The 27,762-nt window shown below is 43.0% G+C and overlaps 1 protein-coding gene and 1 pseudogene across 1 annotated transcript; both read left to right on the top strand.

Moving 5' to 3' along the window:
- The first annotated feature begins 931 nt into the window (after window positions 1-931).
- Window positions 932-6,730, top strand: LOC148136885 (uncharacterized; annotated as a pseudogene).
- A 3,303-nt stretch (window positions 6,731-10,033) lies between these two features.
- On the top strand, window positions 10,034-12,777 carry LOC148136884 (putative G protein-coupled receptor 139). The gene is made up of 2 exons (XM_087982910.1): window positions 10,034-10,227; window positions 11,661-12,777. The coding sequence occupies exons 1-2, from the start codon at window positions 10,161-10,163 to the stop codon at window positions 12,560-12,562; spliced, it is 969 nt and encodes a 322-aa protein (XP_087839036.1). The 5' UTR covers window positions 10,034-10,160; the 3' UTR covers window positions 12,563-12,777.
- The last annotated feature ends 14,985 nt before the right edge of the window (window positions 12,778-27,762 follow it).

The raw sequence follows: 27,762 nt of genomic DNA, 5'->3' as shown, positions 1-27,762 counted from the left end.
TCAGATACATCACTGACCTCCCACTTACTGTCACTGTCCATCTGATACATCACTGACCTCCCTCTTACTGCCACTGTCCATCAGATACATCACTGACCTCCCCCTTTCTGTCACCGTCCATTCAGATACATCACTGACCTGCCCCTTACTGTCACTGTCCATCAGATACATCACTGACCTCCCCCTTACTGTCACTGTCCATCAGATACATCACTGACCTCCCTAGTACTGTCACTGTCCAACCAGATACATCACTGTCCATGCTAAATTGCCTGTAGTGTTCAGGGATATGTATTTGGGTGCATTAGTCAGGGGTAAATTTAGCGTAATGGGGAATGGGTTTGGGTGGGATACTCTGCAGAGGGTCGGTGTGCACTTGTTGGGCTAAAGTGCCTTTTTCTAACACCGTCAGGATTCTGATATTTAGGGATTCTAAGACAATAATCTTGATATCACAGTCTTTCAGTCTTTCCTACATCATAATTTACTTTTGAACTAAATGCTGTCTGTCTCGCCTGTGTCTAAATGGACCTCCATGCAGAGTCATATGTGCACCATCCAATTGCAGTAATTCATTGAATCTGTTTTTGCACAGAACTGAGTTCTGAAAATGTGTTATACTAGACTCGAAACACTAACTCTCACTCCAGATGCTTCCAGACCTGCTGAGTTTCTCCAGCAGTCCCTGTGTTTGCTGTAAGTAATGATTCTATTCCTTTGTTCCTAAATTCTTTTTCTGAAGTTGTGTGATTGGGATCAGACTGGGGTCTTTCCCATTTCACCTTCGGTATATATGCGTCAAATCAAAGACATCTCAAAACATCTCTTTTGTTGTTGCACTTTCACAATTAATTTTCACACTCAAAACATCTCATCGCTCATGGGAGCCTCATGTCAGTTATAAATGTCTCACCCACTTCATCTTACCGAAATGCATGGTGTACCAGAAGGCCTGCTCTTTGCCATTTATTATCCCATCCTTGCTGCTATCGGGGTGCCAGGTATTGGTCTGGAATTTGTCACACAGTTTGAAAGTCATTTTAATTTTAGCTGCTTCAACCCAAAACGTAATGATCACTGGAAAGTTTTGCGTAATTTCTTCCCTTTCGGTGTACTGATGTCTTTTCTGGAAAGATATTTCCTTTAAATGTATTCATGTAGCTCTTTAGCTACAATACTGTCTTCCGACCATGTCATTGCTTTGGCTGTATATTATCATTCCTCTCTTATAACTGGATATTTTATTGACTCATGCAGAATAATTTGCCCCCTTTTACAGCATTTCTTTAAAATATTATCTAATGTAGGATTCCTTTCAGTGAGTCACATGGCTGCTATACAAGTTTGCAAATTTTTGTTTTAATGTGTCATTCCTTCCCTTCAAGTGTTTCCTTTATCATTTCTGATAGTCTAACTGCAGATGCTATTCCAAGGTTTGAGCCACTAATTTGAGTGAATGATAGCCAGCAGCTACAAGAGAACGTCATGCATTTGCCTCACCTGTAATGTAGTGAGACGAAGCTGTCACTTTAAGAGATTATTTTGGCCTCTTTGTTTTTCAAAAGTAGTCTTAAGGCAAATGTGCAGACCTGCGCATTGAAGATGGTCTAAGTAAACAACTTGTGAAGCCTTGGAAACAGCCGAAATGAGCGTGGCTGGCTCTGAATGGCCAGGTTTTCTAGTTTTTCTCAGCTTTCAGCAGCAGAAGCTATTGGAGGTCTGAAAAGAGTTTGTAGCTTCAGGGAATGTCTCCTCGCTGCTATTCCGTCTGAACCATCTCTTGATGTTTCTTTCCTCCTGGATTGGAGAACTGCATGTCAGAGTCTGTGTCAGCAATAGCCTTTTTGCCAAGGGTTGTCCTTACGGGGTGTCACTATATTGGAACAGTTAATTAGTAATAGGTACTGCATTTGTTATTCAGTTAAGTTTTCCAATAGTATATATTCCAAATTCCTCTTTCTTTTGTTTGTATTTTAACTACAGTGTTCAGATAAATTGTTTGGCTTTTTGTTGAATAGTTTGATCAGCTACATTGCATCTGGAACATGACCCTTCACATCTACCTTTAAAAGAAGGAAATGTTAGGGCTTAGGCGACATTCTTAAACGATATGAAGGTGGGGTCAGGTCTTGTCCATAACAGGAGTGAGCCCGACAAGTTTTCCAGAGCAGTGCTGACCACCGTGGCGGGGATATAAAATGTGGTCAACGAGTCATTGCATTTTTAAAAAGTGCCTTAAAGGTCGGGAGACTAGGGGGGAAAAGAGCTGATCTGATGCAGCTCCCAACAATCAGCATCCAGTCAGCTGAAAACATCCTGACCAGCAGTGAGGGGGAAGGCATGTCAGAGATGCACAAGGAAACAGTCAAAGACAATTCTTAGGGCAACAAGGATAGGCAGTAAATGTTGGCCCAGCCAGTAAAGTTGGCTGCATTCCATGAAGGAATAGAATATGAATGGTAACATATCGATTTCTCAAACACATGAGTTGGTTTCATAAAATAATGTTAATTGTGTACCTGCAGAGAGCTTTGTGAGTGGGTCATCTCTGAAGTGCGTAATATCCAGAAATCTAACCCAGAAAGGGCCTTGTGACAACATTGTTGGGTCTCCATCACCGTGACATGAAGTTTGGGTTCAAGTCCCTCCCGTGCCTCAGGTGTGTCGTAACTTGCATGAACTGATGGTACAAACATAATTGCACATTCTGTACCTGTTGGGCAGTGAAGGACATTGTGAATTGTGCCCTATGAATGTGGGTTGCTCTGTCACCCTCATCATTATCGCAAAGGATCGTGCTATACAGTGTCCCAGCCTCTGGGTCAGATGTTCAACCCTAAGCTACCCTGTAGGTATCTTATAACCTATCCCAATTGGTGATTTGAAATAACTATGAATGAAAGCCGTCATGGAGTGGAGTTAGGATGTATCCCCATGCAATGTTTCAATCCAAAATTTAAGCAAAAATGCAGCGAATATTTATGTCTGGTGTCCAACTTCATTATCTGGATTGGAGGAGTGTAACCATAGAAACATAGAACCATATAGTGTTGAAGATGCCCATCAACTCAACACCAACAAAAGTTACTCTAAATCCCCTTATGAATTCCTGATGACGGGCTCTGGCCCGAAACGTCGATTCTCCTGCTCCTCAGGTGCTGCCTGACCTGCTGTGCTTTTTCAGCAATACACTCTCAAGGCGTTTGGTATGCGTTCCTTTATTGGTCAGAGTATTGAGTACAGGAGTTGGGAGGTCATGTTGCAGCTGTGCAGGACATTGGTTAGGGCACTGTTGGAATATTGTGTGCAATTCTGGTCTCCTTCCTATTGGAAAAATGTAGGGAAACTTGAAAGGGTTCAGAAAAGATTTACAAGGATGTCGCCACAGGTGGAGGAATTGAGCTATAGGGAGAGGCTGAACAGGCTGGGGCTGTTTTCCCTGGAGCGTCGGAGGCTGAGGGGTGACCTCATAGAGGTTTACAAAATTATAAGGGGCATGGATAGGGTAAATATGCAAAGTCTTTTCCCTGGGGTCAGGGAGTCCAGAACTAGAGGGCATAGGTTTAGGGTAAGAGGGGAAAGATATAAAAGAGACCTAAGAGGCAACTTTTTCATGTAGAGGGTGGTACATGTATGGAATGAGCTGCCAGAGGAAGTGGTGGAGGCTGGTACAATTGCAACATTTAAGAGGCATTTGGATGGGTATATGAATAGGAAGGGTTTAGAGGGATGTAGGCTGGGTGCTGGCAGGTGGGTCTAGATTGGGTTGGGATATCTGGTCAGCATGGACATGTTGGACTGAAGGGCCTGTTTCCATGCTGTACATCTCTATGACTCTATGACTCTTACTCCAAGTCTCACTTTCAAACCCATAGCCTTGAATGTTATGACATCTCAAGTGTTCATCCACATCCTCTGTTTGAAAGGTGTGAAGTTTCCCATCTCGACTACACTCCCAGGTGAAACATTCCAGACCTCACTGCCCTCTGGGTGAAAGAGAATTGTTCCCAGAACCTCTCCTGCCTTTTGGGACAGGTTTACATGCTGGATTAGATTGGAAACGTATTGAATTTAACGATTGGATTGATTATTGATTCACTGCAACCAAGAGGTTGTGTCTTGATGTTATGATCACTATTTCTCACTGTGTGTGATATTAAATACCTCATGTGAAGTCACAATATTCAGGGGATTAAAATTTCTCAGCTGAAGGTAACACCTGATGACAGAGAAATGAGAAAATCCAAAAGAAATGCAGATGCTGAAAATCGGAAACAAACCGAAATTGCTGGAAAAGCTCCACAGGTCTGGCAGCATCTGTGAGAGACATGAAAGGTAACATTTCAGGTCTAGTGACCCTTCCTCAGAAGTTCTGAGGAAAAGTCACTGGACCTAAAATGTTAACTCTTATTTCTCAAGAGTTGCTCAACCTGCCTGTACAGCGATATGTTAGTATCTTGTGACAAATTGTTAAAACAAGTTTGTGCATGCTTGTGGTGAAAATGTAATGTGTCTGGTCACTTCCTTCATAAGTGTTTTTTTTTTTAAATCTTCACAAAATGCTGGGTTCCCATTCTCAATCTCTAACTCCATTCATGGTTCAGTGTCGGGTTGACCTTCAAAATGACCTGTGACAGATGGTTGCTCAGTGAGCATGCTGAGGTCATACTGAGGCAATACTCTGAATTGTTCCTGCTCTCATTCTTTTCTTAAGGAGCTATACTTAAGTGGCATCTTTCCTCTACGTATTTAAAGGTTGTAGTTCAATTTGCATAATTGATGAAGGAAATATCTTATCCCGATTCTCCTGTAGAGCTCCAGTGGGAGTGCTGCTTCAATGGTATGTCTTTATCTGAATCAGGTAAAGCTAAAGTTGCCATTGTCTGACTAGACCATGAGGCTGCTCCCTCATTAGAGAGAATTGATTGGTGGAGGTTTAAACTGGGGTTACAATGCTTCAGGCAAGCGGAAAGGTTGATAAGGAGAGACCTTCATGGTAACCTCAGCCAGTGCAGCAATTGAACCCACACTGATACCATTAAGCAGCATTATAACACAGTCACCCAAACGACTGAGCTAACCAAACCCTATCTGAACAAAACCTCATAATCTGTTTGATCGTGTATATAACTGAACCTTACAGCTGGGAATCAGAAGAACTGCTGAAAATTGATCCTGAGTTTTCCCCAACATTGCTAATGGAAATCCAGAAAACCATAATCATACACATATTATGTTATAACCTTTCATTCAACAGACTAATATGGATAGTGGGCGGCACGGTGGCACAGTGGTTAGCACTGCTGCCTCATAGCACCAGAGACCTGGGTTCAATTCTCTGCCTCAGGCGACTGTCTGTGTGGAGTTTGCACATTCTCCCCGAGTCTGTGTGGGTTTGCTCCGGTTTCCTCCCACAGTCCAAAAATGTGCAGGTTAGGTGAATTGGCCATGCTAAATTGCCTGCAGTGTTAGGTGTAGGGGAATGGGTCTGGGTGGGTTGTGCTTCGGGGGCTCAGTGTGGACTTGTTGGGCCAAAGGGCTTGTTTCCACACCGTAAGTAATCTAATCTAATGATATCATCAATTAATACGTGAATGTGATGCAATCAATTTTAAATGATGGTTACTACATTTTAGTTTCAAATTCATGTTGATGGAAGAGAGAATTTGTTTCAGTATCATGTATCAGATCTGAAAGTTTCACCCAAAATTCTGAAAATAAAGCTTTATTTGAGGAGTCATGTCCATGGTTCTGCTCACTCTGTCTCTTCCACTATTTCATTTCCATTATCCTCTGGATTGAGTCTCTTTTTCATATTACAGCTAACTTGGCAATGATATTGATCCTATCCAGAGGAAGGTGCGGTCTCTCCAGATGCATCACTTACAACCTCATATCCATGGTGGTGACAGACCTGCTGGTCATTATTACTGCTGTAATATTGAAACATGTTGTTGGAATTTATTTCTCACTCAGTGTCCTGTTTAGTCACCCCAGTCTGTATTGTCAGTTATGCATCAATGTCTGCAAGCAGGGATTTTTCTGTCTGGGCAACTATCATATTCACTATTGATCAGTTTGTAGCCATTTCTTGCCCGAAATTGAAGACAAGATATTGCACAGAGAAATTAGCAACTGTGATTATAGGGGCAGTTTGTTCCATCACCTGTATCAAAAATACATTCTGGCATTTTATATATGAACCATTATATACAATTGGTAATACACCATGGTATTGCAAACTTAAGTCTATATTTTATACCTTAACTGCATGGGCTGCATATCACTGGATTAATTTCATTTCAACCCCTTGTCTCCCAGTCCTTTTGATCTTACTGCTCAATGCTGTGACTGTCAGACAAATTCTAAGGGCCATTCGAACTCGCAAAAGACTCTGTGCCAGCAAACAGGCAGAAAATCAGAATGACAGAGAGGTGAGGAACCCGAGAAAGTCCATCATTCTGCTCTTCTGTATCTCGGACAGTTTCCTCCTGGTTTAGCTCCCGAGTGTGTTAATGTTTCTCTACATTCAAAGTGTGAACTGGAGTTATTTCTCAGGTTCCAATTACAGTGAGTTCAATTTCAACCTGGAAGTGGGTTTATGCTCCAAACGTTGAGTTCCTGTATGAACGCACTAATTTATGCAGGGACCCAGAATAAGTTCAGAAATGAGTTAAAGAGTGGCAATAAAGTTTCCATCAATTTCTTCATGAAGATTTTAAAATTTTGACATGTAATAAATATTTCATGAATAAACTTCATCCTTCGAGCTGGTGCTATCAAGAGACTGTGTTGTACAAGGGGTCCTGATTTACACAGGTCTGACTTAAGAAGGCTCATACTTAAGAACACAATCTCACTCTGTGGTCTGAATTTAAAGGCACAACCCTTACAAGCACCACCTTTCTACTGTATCTGATGGACCGTGACAGTCAGAGGGAGGTCAGTGATGTATCTGATGGACAGTGACAGTAAGGGGGAGGTCAGTGATGTATCTGATGGACAGTGACAGTAAGGGGTAGGTCAGTGATGTATCTGATGGACAGTGACAGTCAGAGGGAGGTCAGTGATGTATCTGATGGACAGTGACAGTAAGGGGGAGGTCAGTGATGTATCTGATGGACAGTGACAGTAAGGGGGAGGATAGTGATGTATCTGATTGACAGTGACAGTAAGGGGGAGGTCAGTGATGTATCTGATGGACTGTGACAGTAAGGGGGAGGTCAGTGATGTATCTGATGGACAGTGACAGTAAGGGGTAGGTCAGTGATATATCTGATGGACAGTGACAGTAAGGGGGAGGTCAGTGATGTATCTGATGGACAGTGACAGTAAGGGGTAGGTCAGTGATGTATCTGATGGACCGTGACAGTCAGAGGGAGGTCAGTGATGTATCTGATGGACAGTGACAGTAAGGGGGAGGTCAGTGATGTATCTGATGGACAGTGACAGTAAGGGGCAGGTCAGTGATGTATCTGATGGACAGTGACAGTAAGGGGCAGGTCAGTGATGTATCTGATGGACAGTGACCGTAAGGGGGAGGTCCGGGATGTATCTGAAGGACAGTGACAGTAAGGGGCAGGTCAGTGATGTATCTGGATGGACAGGGACAGTAAGGGGGAGGCCAGTGATGTATCTGATGGACAGTGTCAGTAAGGGGGAGGTCAGTGATGTATCTGATGGACAGTGACAGTAAGGGGGAGGTCAGTGATGGTATCTAATGGACACTGATAGTAAGGGGGAGGTCAGTGATGCATCTGGATGGACAGTGACAGTAAGGGGGAGGTCAGTGATGTATCTAGGTGGACAGTGACTGTCAGTAAGGGGTTGGTCAGTGATGTATCTGATGGACAGTGACAGTAAGGGGGAGGTCAATGATGTATCTGATGGACAGTGAGAGTAAGAGGGAGGTCAGTGATGGATCTGATGGACAGTGACAGTAAGGGGCAGGTCAGTGATGTATCTGATGGGTAGTGACATTTTGATTTGGGAATTTCCATCATGCAATGTCTTTTAATTTAGTTTGTATGTTTACCTGAATTTTACTTCCAACGAATACTGAAAGTGAATCTGTTTATGATGTTGAAGTAGTGTGAGGCTCTGAATTAGGTTTATGTTACAACCTGCAATTCCAATTTCAAGCTGTGCAGACCCGGGCACGGTGATATTAGCATTCGGATCCTCGTGTGAGCTGGAGCTGCATGTTCTGTGGGTGTGGATTCAACACCCACAGAACATGACAGTCACTGAAGATCAAAATCCATTCCAATTTGGAATTCAAATGCTCATCCGTATCTCCATCATTCCAAGCCCATCCTGTTCACCGAGTTCCCTCCCTCCGGAAAGGCAATATATTCTCCTCACTTAGTCCTTCATGTCATAGAGTCATCGAGTCATGGGGATGTACAACATGGAAACAGGTCCTTTGGTCCAACTTGTTATTGCCAACCAGATACCCGCGCAACTTCATCAACAGATGCCTAAGAGAAAGACCACGGAACGAGGACATATCACAACCAAAAGGACTAGCCACACTACCATACATCAGGAGCATCTCAGAACTGACAGCCAGACTACTGCGACCCCTAGGACTCATAATGGCACACAAACCAACAGCCACACTCAGACAACAACTCACCAGAACGAAGGACCCGATACCCAACATGAGCAAAACTAATGTAGTGTACAAAATACCATGCAAGGACTGCACAAAACACTATATAGGACAAACAGGAAGACAGCTAACAATCCGCATACATGAACATCAACTAGCCACGAAACGACACGACCAGCTATCCTTAGTAGCCACACACGCAGACAACAAGCAACATGAATTCGACTGGGACAACACTACTATCATAGGGCAAGCCAGACAGAGAACAGCCAGGGAATTCCTAGAGGCATGGCATTCATCCACAAACTCCAACAACAAATACATCGACCTGGACCCAATATACCAACCACTACAGCGGACAGCTGAAACTGACAACCGGAAGCGGCAGGGACAGACCACTATAAACACCGGAGGAAATATCGAAGAAGCGCTTCGCAGGAGGCTCCCAAGCACTGATGATGTCGCCTAGCCAGGGGACGAAACGTTTGCAACAAAAACTTCCAGCTCGGCGAACAGAACCACAACAACGAGCACCCGAGCTACAAATCTTCACACAAACTTTGACCAGATACCCAACCCAATCTTGTCCCACCTGCCAGCACCCGGCCTATATCCCTCCAAACCCTTCCTTTTCTTATACCCATTCAGATGCCTGTTAAATATTGCAATTGTACCAGCCTCCACCACATCCTCTGGCAGCGCATTCCATCCACGTACCACCCTCTACGTGAAAAGGTTGCCCCTTAGGTCTCTTTTATATCTTTCCCCTCTCACCCTAAACCTGTCCCATCTCGTTCTGAACTCCCCCACCCAGGGAAAAGACCTTGTCTGTTTATCTTATCCATGTCTCTCATGATTTTGTAAACCTCTAAAAAGTCAACCCTCAGCCTTCAACATTCCACGGCAAACAGCCCCAGCCTGTACAACCTCTCCCTATAGCTCAAATCCTGGCAACATCCTTGTAAATCTGTTCCGGATCCTGGGAAATTGGGGATGGGGAATAAATGCTGACCTCACAATAATGTGCACATTCAGTGTGTGAGAAAAATCACATTTCAATCAGTGAGTGAAATGTTCTTGTTTAAAGAGGGCAGCTCCCACCCTCGAGTACTGAAGGACAGCTCTGAGACCTAGTTTCACACTTGGAATAAACTGTCTCGATACAGCATCAGTTGAAACAATTTGTGATCTTGGGATGGAGCTCATGGTGTGTGAGTGGACAACGTTATTACTGGCAGATTCCAGTTTCTGTTTTTGTTACTTCATCCTGATGCAATTTGCTAAGATTTGAATGTCCTGACCAGACGCAGTGAACAGGAGAGCAGCAGTGATTCTTCAGCATTGGGATTAGACTTGTTATTATAAATTGTTTGTTCATTTACAGAAATGTGAAAAACAGCAATACAGCTGAGCAATGCTGTCACCTCGATCTCCCCAAGGAGCTTCCACACAGTATAAGCCAGTGTCTCTGGGATTGCATCAGCTCAGAGTTTCAAACAAGGAGTTTGTCGGCTGCCTGAAGGGACAGATCACCTCACACAGAAAAATGCATCAACCAATTGATCACGTGAAGAAGATGTTCTACACCATCCTTGCCATTATTGGCATACCTGGTATGCAGTTATAATAATTGAACTTGTTTTAATCTGCTGCTGATCTATTCTCTGGTTTTACCATTTGAACGATAATGTCTCCAGCTCACTGACTGGTCAGCCCTTATCCAGACACCGGGACAGTGAGAGCAATTCACTCAGCAGCACTCTCAGTACAATTCTCCACTGACAGAGACTCCCAACTTTACTGCTGCTGCATCATTTTCTGACCTCAGCGTTCTTTCATCTGTTCCAGTTTTATAGGGTTTTGAAGTTATGCGGAGAGATCAGGCATGTCAGTTCTGAAGAAGGGTCACTGGACCTGAAACATTAACTCTGCTTTCTCTCCCAGAGATGCTGCCAGACCTGCTGAGCAATTTCTGTTTTTGTCATGCAAGTGAGGCCTGTCTTCACTAGAATTTTGAAGGCTAAGGAGTCATCTGAGTGAAGTCCGACATGATATTAACAGGAAAAGTCAGGAAATGGTAAATTATTTTGTCCGGTTGGGGATTGCATGACGAGGGAGCAGAGTTCTAGAATGAGGTCCCGAGTGTTCAGGAAAGATGTTAGGAACCATTTCTACACACAAAGGGTGGGAGAGGTTTGGAAATCTCTTCCACAAACCGCAGTGGATGCTGGATCAGGTATTAAATTTAAATCTAAAATAATTTCTTTTCTGTTAAGTAAAGAAATTGAGGGATATGCACCTGTTTTGATTTGAACATGTTCATGTAACTTTCATGCTTTCTCAAAATTCTCTCCTGTTCACTGCATCTGGTCAGGACATTCAAATCTTAACAAATTGCACATCCGATCCCTGCATGTTGAGATGTTTATCATGTACAGATGTATAGATTCACAGGTTAAATATCACAGCAGTCCTCAGACTCATACATTGTTAATAAGGGAGCCTTGCATGCTCTGTTCTACTGCACTTGTGTAAGACATATGGAATAGTTCTTTTTGAAATCTTACCCATCTTCTATCCGGCTGTGCCTCCAATCAGGATTTTGTCCAATCCCAAGGGTGATCAAAGGAGAAGGGGAGAGTTTGGTTTCTTGACTGTCTAATCACCAGTCCTAAGACTAAGCTAGGATTGAGGTTTCTCATGGGGTTCTGTGCTTACCAGAGATGGAGCTGAGAACTGGACAGATCTATTACATCATTCAACTAATCACCTTGCAACCAAACAAAATCATAGACTTCCTTCTGGTCTCTGAGGAGACGATATGATCGCACTCTCCCCCCAACTTCAATAATCTTTGGTGTGATTGGGCTGGAGGACAATGTGAAGTGATGTGGAACTCTTAAAATTCAAACTCACTCCCCTAACCACTTTCACTTATACAGTGTGCTGGTTTTTGATGCAAAAATCTTATTGCTGCTCTCTGGAGCAGGCAGGGTGAATTTGTGATCAGTAATTCACAGCTTCTTTTCCCATTTCTCTCCCACAGTTAATTTGCTGGCAATTACAATCCTTTCTCAGGGAAAATGCGGTATTTCTCCTTGCACTACTAACTACTTGGTGGTTATGGCAGCTGCCGATCTGATGGTCATTATCACTGATATTATCCTGAAGAGATTTTCCTATTATTATTACCCACGATCTTTCCTAGAAATCACTCCTGTGTGTAGTGTTACGGGCTTGCTGAGTCGTGTTGCCATGGACTGCTCTGTCTGGTTCACTGTCACTTTCTCCTTTGACCGATTTGTGACCATTTGTTGTCAGAAGCTGAGAACAAAATATTGCACTGAAAAAACTGCAACTGTGGTTCTGGCAACAACCTGCACCTTGTTCTGTCTGAAAAACATCCCTTTCTATTTTCAATTTGATCCTGTGATGATAATCAACAGTGTGCCATTCTACTGTAAAACAAAGTTAAGTTACTTCACTGAGACTTGGTGGGTGGTATTAGATTGGCTTGATACAATTTTGACCCCTCTGCTGCCATTCGCTTCAATTCTGTTGCTCAATGCTCTGACAGTCAGACACATTTTAGTGACCAGTCGAGTCCGGAAGAGGCTGAGGGGTGAGAGCAAAGGAGAGAATTGCAGAGACCCAGAGATGGAGAGCAGAAGGAAGGCTGTGATTTTACTCTTCACCATCTCTTGGAGCTTCATCCTCCTGTGGTTAATCTTTGTTGTAGATTTCTTATATTATACCATTCAAGGAATCAATCTTGACAATTACCCGCCTTTTCTGGTCCACTTCAGTGCAGTTGGACTCATGCTGCAGAGATTAAGCTGTTGCACGAACACATTTATTTATGCAGCAACATTGTCCCAATTCAGAGCGAAGATCAGTAATGCAGTAAAATACCTGGTTACACGAATTCCTTGTGTTGTGAATAAATAAAACTCCACAGTGAAGCCGGCAGGAGGGTCCTATTGTTTCCAGACCATGAAATGATTTTCTTTGCTTCACTCGTGGGGTGTGGGTATCGCTGACGGAGTCAGTATTTATTCCCCATCCCTAATTGCCCCTTGAGAAGGTACTGCTGAGCTGGCTTTCACATGAATGGAATGATGATACATTTCCAAATCAGGATGGTGAGTGGCTCGGAGGGGCTTTTGAAGGGCATGGTGTTCCTATGTGTCTGCTGCCCTTGTCCTTCTGAATGGAAGTGGTCATGGGGTTTGGAAGGTGCTGTCTCAGTATCTTTGGTGAATTTCTGCAGTGCATCTTGTAGCTGGTACACACTGCTGCTACTGAACGTTGGTGGGGGAAGAGAGGTGATCTTTGTGGATGTGGTGCCAATCGAGTGGGGACTGCTTCATCCTGGATGGTTTCGGGTTTCTTGAGTGTTGTTGGTGGTGCACCCATCCAGGGCAAGTGGGGAGTATTCCATCACATCCTGACAGAGAGTCCTTATCCCTGCATAGGGAGAGAGTTGAGCTGGGAACCTGCGGATTTCCCATTGTGGCACAATCCAAAGGAACTATCAGTAGGAATGGAATCTCCTGCTGGGAACAGCTTGGAACCCTCTGTAAGTCTCCATCAAAATCAAATGCTTTGGAGGGTTATGATACAGTTGAGTAGAATAGTTAATCTGAAAAAGTTTCACTGTTAAATACATGATCTCACTCCTCCGTAACAAATCTATCAGCCCCACACTAATGTGACAAACAGCCACTTATGAGCTGTTTCGATGTGAGAAATTGTCAGGTGATTACATGACATTATCAGAACCCACCCAGCAAATATTTATTCACGAAGCAACATTGTTTGAGTTCAGGGTGAAATTCAGAAATGCAGTAAACTCTCTGTTGCATGAATTCCTCACATTACGAATAAGTAAAACATACATATGATAACAAGTGTACGATACATATGATATCAAGCTGCTGAATTCCAGTGGGCTGCTATTCTAATGCAATCCCAAATTGAAATTGTCCATCATGGAATGATGAGTCAGTATCATGGAATGAAGCCCTTTGTGTCGAAAGTGATACAATGCTGCCTTGTGTTGGCCAGCCCACGCCATTGTATGAGGGGGTTGGGCGACAGATGGAGGAAGTTCTCAAAGCTTCAGTGAGGGAGGGCAGCAGCTCACAGCACCATCCAAAATGTCAGCACCCATCAACACACACACAGAATGACACACACACACACACAGACTGGCACATACACTCATAAGGTCAGTGAGGAAAAGTTTTCAATTGGACTGAGGCCCATCAGCATGGAACATGGTCGTGGAGAAATGTTTTGCTTCTCTGCAATGTGGAAATGATTTGTCTTTGAGCAGTATTCCTGACATTATTCACATTCAATGGAGTGTTTTCCACTGCAATTGTATCCAGGCACCGCTGAGTGAACCATTCCGTGAGGAGACGGAGAATTTAATTGCACTTTCTGCAGCTTACAATGTTTTCTGATATACTCTCACAAATTCCAAGTGAGAAAGGATTCAGAGATTGAGGGGATGAGACCAACACTGGGCAAGTCCATCTCCTTCACCTCATATCTCCGGTACAACATCACAAGGAACGGGTAAAACTGCTCTGTGTCTCCACTGACATTCTTAGAAGAACGAAACTAATGTGCAATGTGAGAAACTCACAGACTGATGTTTTCTCGAAAGCAAAATCTGCTTCTTGTGCAGCTGCGCAGTTAGCCCTGCAGAGGGTAGCATTGTATCGTTTTAAACATGAGCGACAGATGGAGAAAGAGAGAGAGGGAGGGGAAATCCATCCCACAAACCAACAAAGACCCCATTGGACAGGCACAGACACAGAGATACACACAAACATAAAGATACACCGATACATTCCCAGGCTGAAGCAAACCCCAGGAGCAGGATTTGTCCCTGATGGGAGAGAGGGAGTGTGAGAAACCATCGAGAGAGAGAGAGAGAGAGCTGGGATCAACTGGAATATTCAAGTAACACCCCTTCAGTGTGTCCCTGCCTTAAATATTGTTTGTCTCTGTCTGACATTTCACCTTCTCCCTTGTAATTCCTGTCCTTCTCTCTTCCCTCATTCCCAGCCCTGTCCTCTCCCTCTGTCCGCCCTCATGCTTCTCTCCCTCTCTCCTCTCTTGTCCCTGCCCCTGTCTTTCCCTCCCTCTCTCTGCTTCTGTCCTTCTCTCCGTCTCTCCTTTCCCATTCCTCTCCTGTCTCTGTCCTACTCTTCCTCTCATCTCCCCATCCCTGACTCTGTCATGTTATGTACAGATCTCCAAACAGTAGTCCAGAGCTGGGACACAAGATGCACCAGGAAATAGAAAGGATGGGTAGGAGAGGCAAAGTTACAGTGATCATGGGGGATTTCTGTATGCAGGTGGACTGGGAAAATCAGGTTGGTAGTGGATTTCAAGAAAGGAATTTTGTGGAATGTCTACGAGATGGATTCATGGAGCAGCTTGTGGTGGAGCCCACGAGGGAACAGGCGATACTGGATTTAGTGTTGTGCAATGAGGCAGATTGATAAGGGAGCGTAAGGTGAAGGAACCCTTAGGAGGCAGTGACCATAATGTGATCGCCTTTACTCTGCAATGTGAGAGGGAGAAGATAAAATCAGAGGTAACAGTATTACAGCTGAGTAAAGGCAACTCCAGAGGCCTGAGGGAGGAGCTGGGTAGAACTGATTGGGAGAGGAACCCAGCAGGAAAGGCAGTGGAACAGCAATGGCAGGGTCTTCTGGGAGTAATTCAGGAGACACAGCAGAGGAAAAAGAAGCATGGTACAGGGAGGATGAGGTTAGGGACAGCATGACAACAAAAGAGAAAGCTTATAATGTGGTGAAGGGCAGTGGGAAACACAGAGGGTTGGGAAGCTTACACAGACTAACAGAGGCAATGAAAAAAGAAATAAGGAGGGAGAAGTTTAAATATGAGGGTAAGCTAGCCAGTAATATTCAAAAAAAGACTGTAAGAGCTTCTTTAGATATATACAGGGTGAAAGAGAGGCACAATTGGACATTGAGCCACTGAAAATTGCCGCTGGAGAGATAAGAGTGGGGAACAAGGAAATGGCTGGAGATCTGAACAATTACTTCATGTCAGTCTTCACGGTGGAAGACACGAGTAACATCCTAGAAATTCAAGAGAGTGAGGGGACAGAGCAATTGTTGCAATTGTACCAGCTTCCACCACATCCTCTGGCAGTTCATTCCATACACGTACCACCCTTTTTGTGAAAACATTGTCCCATAGGTCTCTTTTATATCTTTCCCCTCTCACGCTAAACCTATTCCCTCTAGTTCTGGACTCCCCGAATCCAGGGAAAAGACTTTGTCTATTTATCCTATCCATGCCCCTCATAACTTTGTAAACCTCTATAAGGTCACCCCTCAGCCTCCAACACTCCAGGGAAAACAGCCCCAGCCTATTCAGCCTCTCCCTATAGCTCAAATCCTCCAACCCTGGCAACATGCTTGTAAATCTTTTCTGAACCCTTTCAAGTTTCACAACATCTTTCCGATTGGAAGGAGTCCAGAATTGCATACAATATTCCAACAGTGGCCTAACCAATGTCCTGTACATCCGCAACATGACCTCCCAACTCCTGTAGGAGAAAGTGAGGACTGCAGATGCTGGAGATCAGAGCTGAAAATATGTTGCTGGAAAAGCATAGCAGGTCAGGCAGCATCCAAGGGGCAGGAGAATCGACTTTTCAGGCATTTATATTACATTACAGTGTGGAAACAGGCCCTTTGGCCCAACAAGTCCACACCGACCCGCCAAAGTGTAACCCACCCATACCCCTACATTTACCCCTTACCTAACACTACGGGCAATTTAGCATGGTCAATTCACCTGACCTGCACATCTTTGGACTGTGGGAGGAAACCGGGGCACCCGGAGGAAACCCACATAGACACAGGGAGAACGTGCAAACTCCACACAGTCAGTCGCCTAAGGCGGGAATTGAACCCGGGTCTCTGGCGCTGTGAGGCAGCAGTGCTAACCACTGTGCCACCATGCCGCCCACAAAATGTGCAAACTCCACACAGACTGTCATCTGAGATTGGAATTGAACCTGGGACCCTGGTGTCTTGGGGCAGCAGTGCTAACCACTAAGCCACCGTGCCACCAATGGTTCCTGAAGAAGGGCTCATGCCAGAAACGTCGATTCTCCTGCTCCTTGGATGCTGCCTGACCTGCTGCACTTTTCCAGCAACACATTTTCAGCTTCTAACTCCTGTACTCAATACTCTGATCAATAAAAGAAAGCATACCAAACACCTTCTTCACTATCCTATCTATCTGTGACTCCACTTTCAAGGAGCTATGAACCTGCACTCCAAGGTCTCTTTGTTCAGTAACACTCCCTAGGACCTTACCATTAAGTGTATAAGTCCTGCTAAGATTTGCTTTCCCAAAAAACAGCACCTCACATTTATCTGAATTAAACTCCATCTGCCATTTCTCAGCCCATTGGCCCACCTGATCAAGATCCTGTTGTAATCTGAGGTAACCCTCTTCACTGTCCACTACACCTCCAATTTTGGTGTCACCTGCAAACTTACTAACTGTACCTCTGATGCTCGCATCCAAATAATTTATGTAAATTACAAAAAAGTAATGGACTCAGCACCAGTCTTTGTGACACTCCACTAGTCACAGGCCTCCAGTCTGAAAAACAACCCTCCACCATCACCTTTGAGCCAGTTCTGTATCCAAATGGCTAGTTTTTTTAGATTTGATTCCCTACAGTGTGGAAACAGGCCCTTCAGCCCAAACTGTCTATACTGACCCTCCAAAGAGTAACCCACCCAGACCCATTTCCCTCTGACTAATGCACCTGACACTATGGGCAATTTAGCATGGCCAATTCACCTGAACTACACATCTTTGGACTCAGGGAAGAAACCGGAGCATCCAGAGGAAACCCACCCAGACATGGAGAGAACGTGCAATCTCCACACAGACAGTCACCCCAGGCTGGAATCGAACCTGGGACCCTGGTGCTGTGAGGCAGCAGTGCTAACCACTGAGCCACCGAGCCGCCCTCAGCTCTCCCTGTATTCTGTGAGATCTAATCTTGCTAACCAGTATCCCATGGGGAACCTTGATGAACGCCTTACTAAAGTCCATATAGATCGCATCTACCACTCTGCCCTCATTAATCCTCTTTGTTACTTCTTGAAAAAACTCAATCAAGTTTGTGCGACATGATTTCCCACGCACAAAGCCATGTTAACTATCCATAATCTGTCCTTGCCTTTCCAAATACATGTACATCCTATCCCTTAGGATTCCCTCCAACAACTTGCCCACCACCGATGTCAGGCTCACTGGTCTGTAGTTCTCTGGTTTGTCCTTACCGCCCTTCTTAAACAGTGGCACCACATTTGCCAACCTCCAGTCTTCTGGCACCTCACTTGTGACTATCTATGATACAAGTATCTCAGCAAGAGGCCCAGCAATTACTTCTCTAGCTTCCCACAGAGTTCGAGGGTACACCTGATCAGGTCCTGGGGATTTATCCACGTTTATGCATTTCAAGACATTCGGCACTTCCTCCGCTGTAATATGAACATTTTGCAAGATGTCACCATCTATTTCCCTACAGTCTATATCTTCCATATCCTTTTCCACAGTAAATACTGATGCAAAATTCTCATTTAGTATCTCCCCCATTTTCTGCGGCTCCACACAAAGGCCGCCTTGCTGATCTTTGAGGTATCCTATTCTCTCCCTAGTTAACCTTTTGTCCTTAATGTATTTGTAAAAACTCTTTGGATTCTCCTTAATTCTATTTGCCAAAGTCCCTTTTTTGCCCTCCTGATTTCTCTCTTAAGTATACTCCTACTGCCTTTATACTCTTCTAAGGACTTAACTCGATCTCTCCTATCTATACCTTACATATGCTTCCTTCTTTTTCTTAACAAACCCTCAATTTCTTTAGTCAACCAGCATTCCCTATACCTACCAGTCTTTCCTTTCACCCTGACAGGAATATATTTTCTCTGGATTCTCGTTATCTTATTTCTGAAGGCTTCCCATTTTCCAGCCGTCCCTTTACTAGCGAATATCTGCCCCCAGTCAGCTTTTGAAAGTGCTTGCCTTATTCCGTCAAAATTAGTCTTCCTCCAATTTAGAACTTCAACTTTTAGATCTGGTCTATCCTTTTCCATCACTATTTTAAATCTAATAGAATTATGGTCGCTGGCCCCAAAATGCTCCCCCAGTGGCACCCCAATCACCTGCCTTGCCTTATTTCCCAAGAGTAGGTCAAGTTTTGCATCTTCTCTAGTAGGTACGTCCACATACTGAATCAGAAAATATTCTTGTACACACTTAACAAATTCCTCTCCATCTAAACCCTTAACACTATGGCAGTCCCAGTCTATGTTTGGAAAGTTAAAATCCCCTACCATAACCAATCTATTATTCTTACAAGTAGTTGAGATCTCCTTGCAAGTTTGTTTCTCAATTTCGCTCTGACTTTTAGAAGGGGATAAGGAGAAATGTCTTCAGCCAGAGAGTGGGGACTCTATGGAATTCACTGCCACAGAAGGCTGTGGAGGCTAGGTCATTGAGTATATTTAAGATGGAGGTAGATAGGTTCCAGATTGTCAAGTGGATCAAAGGTTACAGGGAGAATGATGTTGAGAAACTTATCAGCCTTGATGGGCTGAATGGCCTAACTTATGGTCCCATGTCTTATCATCTTACAGTCTTATCCCCTCCTTCCACCACTGTTGCTCAGTATCAGCAGTGTGTACCATCTACAAGATACGCTGTAGAACATCAAACAAAGGTCCTTAGACAGCACCTTCCAAACCCACAACCTCTACCAACCAGATGGACAACAGCAACAGATACATGAGAACACCAACACCTGCACGTTCACCTCAAAGCCACTCACCATCCTAACTTGGAAATATATCGCCGTTCCTTCACTGTCACTGGGTCAAAATCCTGGAACTCCCTCCCTAAAGACGTTGTGGGTCTATCGACATCACATGAACTGCAGCAGTTAAAGAAGGCACTCACCCCCACACTTTATGAAGGAGCAACTGGGAACAGGCAATAAATACCAAACCAGCGATGAGCACATCCTGCGAGTGATTAACAAAAAGTGCGCGCCGGTAGATGCAGAAACAGCAGTGAATCTGATCAGCACAGGACCGCCTTCACTGGAAATGTTAGATATGGGCCATAAATAGTCAGTGATTCCCACATCCCCTGTACAAAGTAAAAATAACTGAGGTTGACAATAGAATTTAGAATAAGGAACATCATAATAAGTTAAAATCTAAATTCAACATAAGGTAAATAAGAGTGTCAAAGAATAGATAATGATAATGGATTGGCAGCTGATGTAAAAGTTTGGTTGCTACACAAATCGGGTAATGGTAATAAGACAAGGACTGATAATCTCCCAAATTGGCAAATGTAGTTAGCACACACCTAGCTGAGGTAAGAAAAGAGAAATTGAGATTTATTTTCTGTGCAGTGAACAGGACGGCATAGCCACAGTGAGAGCTGTGAGAATAGAGTCCTTGTGTATATTTAAGACTGAGAGAGATAGATACTTTTTGGAGCTAATTACTGCAGATGCAGGAATCTGTACCGAAAGCAAAAAATGCTGGAAATAAAAACAGATCAGGTGGCATCCATAGAGAGAGGGCAAGCTAAGGTATGGAGCTGATCTGTATCAGAGAACGATCCTTGATCTGTCGGCGAATCAAGCGTCACAGGGAAAAGTCTGGCATATGGATATGGTGTACAAGTCCATGGATCCCCGAAGCTGTTAGCACAGGTAGATAGGATGGTTGACAAGGTATACGGGATGCTAGTCTTCATTCACCAGGGAATAGAATATAGAATACAGAATCTGAGTGTACCGCAGAATGCTACTGTTTTAAAAATGAAGTCTTGCTGAGGAAATGGAGACCATCACATATTCAGGCAGATGGGAAGTGGGAAGAAATTCAGCAGCTTGTATTACTGGCAGGTTATAGAAAGGAGGTGTAGTGGATAGCAGGTGAATTACCGGTAGGAGGTCATTTGGGAGTAAGGGGAACCCAAGCCAAATACAAAAACATTTCTTATTGGCCTGGAGGTTAAGGATGTGATTGAACTTCACAGGATGTCATACATTTCAAGCAATTGGAAAAACTCAGGCAGTGATAAAACCAGTATGTTTAATGCCCATTCCTGCATTTGAGGAACATTTTATTACAAGGGTCTTAGTTGATTGTGTAGGACCCCTATCTAAAACTGAAAATGGGATTCAGCATGGATGCATCCATTGGATTTTGAAAAGCCATTCCATTGCTTAAAATCATGGCTTAAAGGATTACAGAAGAGTTACTCAAATGTAAACTAGATATAGAGTGGACTCAGAAATACAATCAATTTTTTATTGAAATTATTCAAGGAAGTTATGAATAGTTTAGGAAAAATACAATTCAATTCCAAGATTGCCGAGAGGTTTAGAACAATAGCATCAAACTTTAACAACATTGTTGAGTGCTCAGATTAGACACTATCCAGACAATTGGGATAAAGGAATTGCAAATGGGATGCACCAAATGAATCTACCAATTTCAGTCTATTTGTATCAGTTTTTGGACATGAGGAGAGAGAACCACTGACAATAATTAAGAAGAAATTGTTGATTCAGAGTTCAGAGACCACACATTGCAAATTTCATATGTCAAACTTTAATGAAATATTACACAGAGTGGATGAGTTTTGCGAGACAGCATTTAGAAGTAAGACAGCATGTGATGAAACAGGAAGCAGGCAAGAAATCAAAACTTCACGGTTTTGCTAGTGGAGATAAAGTATTAGTGTTAATGTTCAAAAGGTATTTTGACAAGGAAGGAGAGAAAAAGGAGAATGTGTTACCAGTTGCAACACAGAGTGAAGAACCAATTTCAGATTATTCAAATTAAATTGATCAATGGTGTAGTTTTCAAAACTTGAGATAAATTATTGAGCTACATTCCAGATGAAAATTAAAATGACCTGAAAGAACATAATCACTTGGAAAGGTATGTGAGAATAAGCTGGGAAATATTAATCCAGTTACACATAATGTAGATATGGAGAATGCTGTTCCAATTAAGCAACATCCTTTTTTACTTAATCCTGTAAAGTTGGCATAAGTTCGCAAAGAGATTGTACAGTTGCTGAAAGACAACATGATCGATGCAAGTTGCAATGACATGAACTTTCCCATTGAAATGGTGCCAAAATCTGATGGAATCAAATGATTATGTGTGGACTTTCACAAAGTCAACACAGTCACAACGTCTAATTTATATCCTATTCCATGTTTGGAAGACAGTTTTTAGAAGGTGGGACAAGCTACTTATATTTCTATGTTGTACCTACTCCGAGCATACTAGCAGGTATGAAAAATCAAAGACAATTTCACCCTTGTGACACCGAATGGACAGTACCAGTTCAATGTCATGTTATTTGGTATGAAGAATGCACTAGCCGCAGTTCAAGACTAATCAATAAAGTAATTTCTGGATTAACCAACTATGTGATGTACATGGATGACCTGGTGACCTTTAGACACATATGGAAGGAACATTTGCACTATCTATTGGCATTGTTCAATGGACTTCAGGAATGGACATCACAGTTGGTGATGAACCTGGCGAAGAGTGAGTTCACAAAAGCCCAAGTCACATTCCTGGGCCTTGTCAATGGACATAGTCCGATAGCTCAATACAATTTGAAAATCGGTTATTGGGGCATTTCCCACACCATCAATGATGCAGTACTGTGATTCCTGGGATTGAATGGGTTTTAGTTGAAGTTCGTACTGAATTGTAGCAGTCTTGTTGCTCCACTGACAGATATATTGAAGATATGCAGAAAATTACTGCGAATGGAGAGTTGTCAGAAGGCATTGGAGAGCCTGAAAGCTGTGTCAAAAACTATCCCAGTGTTATCCACACCTGATTACACAAAGCTATTCAAGGTGGCTATTGATGTGAGTGATGTGTGCGCATCAATGTTGTGCTCTTACATGAAGATAACAAGAAGCTAAAAAGACCAATTGGGTAATTTTCCAGAAAATTGAATAAGAAATAACAGAAATATTCCCATAATTTAGAAGGAGACTTTGAGTTTGGTGTTGGTAGTGTAATGTTTCAACATTCATATTGCCAGTGATGTCTCAAAGACAATTGTATATATCAAATGTAACCTAATAAAGTTTTTCTTTAAATTTAAGAATAAAAATTCCAGGCTGTTGAAATAGATGAAATTTATTACTACAGCTATTCAATTTGAAAATTATACATGTGGCAGGATGAGAAAACCCATTGTGTTGCTATGTCGGATGAAAGAAGACAGAGATGTTTAATGGTGGGGCAGAACATACTAAAATGGACTGTGGTAGTGACTGTTCGCATGCTTCAAGTCAATGCAATGTATATGTATTGTAGTGTACTGGTAGCATGAGACAAAAAATGAAGTCATTCTGTATATATGTTGACGGTTTATGTATTTGAAGAGATGAAGATGTGATAATACGATGACTTTAAGAGGTGTATTTTAAAGAAGCATTGAGACAGAGAAGATTCGAAGCCAATAAAGCAAACAGCTTGTGAGGCCTTGGGTTTTCTTTTCAAGTTGGAACAATAGAAGCAACCTGAACGGGTGGAGTCAAGCTCTCACACAACTTGAATTTTTAGATTTTGGTTTCTGAATTTGCTCTAGTCTTGCAGCTTAATTTTAAACTCTTATTTGTCTCTCTGTTACAGCTAAAAGCTTGGTTCCTATTCCTGCTCTAGAAACGTGTGTGTGCAACAATATATTTTACTGAATTTGCAGTAAATTGTTCCAATTGTTACCACATTGGAACAATTAACTTATGTGTAATTCTGTTAATAATTTCAATAGAGTTACAGCTAAGTCAAGTCTTTTCTTTCATTTTTATATTGTCTGTGTTTTAACTGCAGTGTAAAAATAAACGTGTTTTGCTTAAAGTCCAGCCGTTTGACTGATTGAATTTCATGTGGAATGCAACACCTAATACTTACCTGTAAATTAATAAAATGTTAGAATCCAGGCTATCTTCTTTGTATATTATGAGGTGGTTTGGTCTGGTCTGTAACACAGGATCAGCCCACAATAGATTGGGAACAGCTCCTTGTGGGTAAGATGACAGTGAAACAATGGGGGGCATTCAAAAAGGAGCTGGGGAGAGTGCAGGTCCAACATGTACCCTTTTGGGGGAAACATGGGAACAATAAGTTCAGAGAACACTGGATGTCTAGGACAATTCAGGCTTGAATGAGGAAGGAGAACAGGACTTTTAGTAAGTGCAAAGGGAGAAATACAGCTCTGGCCCAGAGGAATATAGAAAGTGCAAGAGGCAATTAAGAAAGTAACTTAGAAGAGCAAAAAGGGGACATCAGAAAGGACTTGAGAACAGGATTGGGGAAAATTATAAGAGAGTTTATCATTCATAAAGGAGAAGAGGTTAATCAGAGAAAGGGTAGGGCCCATTAGCAACCTGTGTGTGAAGCTGCAGGATATTGGAAGGGTGTTAAAAGAATGTTTCCTTTCAGACTTCATTTTGGAAAAGAAGAACATATGTATGGAATTCAGGAAAAGGGACTATGAGGAGCTTGCACAGTTTGCCAAAGGCAACAGGGAGGTATTGAAGACTCTGTCAGGTTTAAAAAGGGACAAATCTCCTGGCCCAGATGGATTGCATCCAAGGACTGTGGGAGGCGAGGCAGGATTTTACAGGGGCTCTGACACACAGTTTTAACTCCTCTCTGGCCACAGGGGAAGTGCCAGAGATCTGGAGGTTGGCTAATGTGGCTCTACTTTTTTGAAGGGTGTTAGAGGTGAACCAACGGATTACAGATCGATGAATCTCACGTCAGTGGGAGGGAAACTATTGGAAAAATATTCTGAAGGAGAGAATTAATGTTCATCTGGAAAGACTTGGGTCAATTAGGGATAGTCAACATGGCTTTGTCAGAGGGAGGGTATGCTTAACAAATTTGTTAGAATTTTTTGAAAACGTGCAGATGAGGGAAGTTCAGTTGATGTCGTTTTTATGGATTTTAGCAAAGCTTTTGACAAGCTCCCGTGTGGGAGATTGACAGAGAAGATTAAAGAACATGGAATAGAGGGAAACGTGGTGAGATGAATCAGAACCTAGCTTAGTAATAGGACACAAAAGGTAGGGATAGACTGTTGTTTGAGTGACTGGAGGCAGGTGTCCAGTGGAGTTCCACAAGGATCAGTACTGGGATCCTGATCGTTTGTTATATATAGAAATGGTACAGATGAAAACATGTGGGAAATGTTGAGCAAATTTGCAGATTGGGAGAGTGGTTAATCATGAAAAAAGATGTTTGCAGGTTACAGGAAGACATAGAAGGGTTGGTCAGATGGCAAACCAGTGGCAAATGCCATTTAACCCTGGTAAGTGCGAGGTGATGCACTTTGGATGAAGAAACAAGATGAGGGACTATTTAATGAATGGTAGGACACTGGGAATCTTAGAGGAACAGAGGCACAATTATTCAGAGGTCCCTGACATCAACAGAACACGTGAATAGGCTGGTTTAGAAGACATTCAGGAAAATTGCATTCAGCAGCAATGGCATAGATTATAGCACCAAGGAGGTAATGTTAGAACTGTACAGAGAATTGGTCAGGCCTCAGCTGGAGTGCTGTGTGCAGTTCTGGTCATCTCACTACAAGAAGGATGTGATAGCACTGGAGGGTATACAGAGGAGGCTGACCATGATGGTGCCGGGGATGTAGAAATTGAGCTATAAGGAGAAACTGGATCGGTTGGGCTGTTTTCTTTCAAACAGAGAAGACTGAGAGGGGGCATGATTGAGGTGTATAAACTTATGAGGGGTATGGAGAGGGTGAGTCACGATATCGGTATTGCTGATTCAAACAAAGTTAGAGATGAGCTAATGAGGTATTTGCATCGTTTTTAGAAGAGGTAAAGGAAAGCAGCGAAAAAGCTGCAAAAGAATCTCCAACCCAGTCAGGGGTTGGTTGTGATGAAGTGCCAGAGCTCTCTGAGAATTTACTTGCTTGAATCATATTTTCCAGGAGGAGTAGGGAAAGAAATTAAAATTTTAAGAAATACAAAAGCAAGCCACTAGTCACAAACATGTCACTCAGAAGGGGTTTTGCCAGAAAAGAGGTGATAATGTGTGTAGTTCATGTTGAGAAGAACATTGTTCTATTATTTCAGTTGAGTTTGGAGAGTGAAAATTTGTGAAGTGGTGGCAGGCATGATAGAAACATTCTCGGTTTCAGAAATGTAGTTTATCCTTGGTAATGACAGAGCTGGATCACAGGTGGAAGTGATGCCTACTGTGGTTGAAAGGCCAGGGGAACATCAGACAACCACAATGTTACAGGAAGTATATACTGGGATGTTTCCAGACTGTATGGTAATGAGGTCACAAAGCTCCAGGTGGGAACAGGAGGATGGTCATTGCACCCAGCTGAGGGATGGGGAAAGTGAGATTGTATCTCTGTGATTGAGGTTATTTCATCACCCAGCAGGGGGTGGTGAAGACTAAATTCTGTGTGTGTGTGTTTGTATGCATGTGTGTTTAAGTGTATGTATGTGTGTGTGTGTGTGAGAGAGAGAGAGCGAGAGAAAGAGAGAGATAGAAATTATTATAGCACCCAGCCGAGGAGACAATGGTAAGATTGTGTATGTGTGAATTAGATTATTGAAGTACATCAGAGAAGGAGATGAAGGTCATGTTGTGTTCCTTTAACAGATTTTAGCGGTGCTCACTTGAGGATAACAAAACTGAGTTATGCCTTTGTATGTGTGTGTGTGCGCGCAATCTTAGTAGGACTTGGCAGAGTCATAGAGGCATACATATGTAGAGCATGGAACAGATCCTTCGGTCCAACCCATTCATGCTGACCAGGTATCCCAGCCTAATCTAATCCCATCTACCAGCAACATGCCAATATCCCTCCAAACACTGCCTATTCATATACCTATCCAAATGCCTTTTAAATGTTGCAATTGTACCAGTCTCCACCACTTCCTCTGGCAGCTCATTCCATACACGTACCACCCTCTGTGTGAAAAAGTTGCCCCTTAGGTCTCTTTTATATCTTTCCCCTCTCACCCTAAACCTATGCCCCCTAGTTCTGGATTTCCCACCCCCAGGGAAAAGACTTTGTCCATTTACCCTATCCATGCCCCTCATGATTTTGTAAAGGTCACCCCTCAACCTCCGACACTTCTGGGAAAACAGCCCCAGCTTGTTCAGCCTCTCCCTATAGCTCAAATCCTCCAATCCTGGCAACGTCCTTGTAAATCTTTTCTGAACCCTTTCAAGTTTCACAGCATCTTTCTGATAGGAAGGAGACCAGAATTGCACACAATATTCCATTGTACTGTATAGCCGCAACATGACCTCCCAACTCCTGTACTCAATACTCTGACCAATAAAAGAAAGCATGCCAAATGCCTTCTTCACTATCCTGTCTACCTGCGACTCCACTTTCAAGGAGTTATGAACCTGCACTCCAAGGTCTCTTTGTTCAGTAACACTCCCTAGGACCTTACCATTAAGTGTATAAGTCCTGCTAAGATTTGCTTTCCCAAAATGCAACACGTCGCATTTATCTGAATTAAACTCCATCTGTCACTTCTCAGCCCATTGGCCCATCTGGTCAAGATCCTGTTGTAATCTGAGGTAATCCTCTTTGCTGTCCACTACACCTCAAATTTTGATGTCATCTGCAAATTTACTAACTGTACCTCTTATACTCACATCCAAATCATTTATGTAAGTGACAAAAAGTCGTGGACCCAGCACCGATCTTTGTGGCACTCCACTGGTCACAGGCCTCCAGTCTGAAAAGCAACCCTCCAACACCCCTCTGTCCTCTACCTTTGAGCCAGTTCTGTGTCCAAATGGTTAGTTCTCCTTGTATTCTGTGAGATCTAACCTTGCTAAACAGTCTCCCATACGGAATTTGTCGAACGTCTTACTGAAGAGCATATAGATTACATCCACAGCCCTGCCCTCATCAATCCTCTTTGTTACTTCTTCAAAAAACTCAATCAAGTTTATGAGACATGATTTCCCACGCACAAAGCCATGTTGACTATCCCT

Source organism: Chiloscyllium plagiosum, unplaced genomic scaffold (genome assembly GCF_037043375.1).
Source record: "Chiloscyllium plagiosum isolate Xiang-an unplaced genomic scaffold, Cpla_swu_hap1 HiC_scaffold_44, whole genome shotgun sequence".
Classification (NCBI taxonomy): Eukaryota; Metazoa; Chordata; class Chondrichthyes; order Orectolobiformes; family Hemiscylliidae; genus Chiloscyllium; species Chiloscyllium plagiosum.
Note: the sequence above shows the minus strand (reverse complement) of the source record. Positions and strands in the feature narration are given on the sequence as shown.

Coding starts and splice junctions, on each gene's coding strand:
- LOC148136884 (XM_087982910.1), top strand. CDS start 10,161: ATGCATCAACCAATTGATCACGTGAAGAAGATGTTCTACACCATCCTT. Junction 10,228..11,660: donor TGCCATTATTGGCATACCTG/GTATGCAGTTAT, acceptor TCTCTCCCACAG/TTAATTTGCTGGCAATTACA.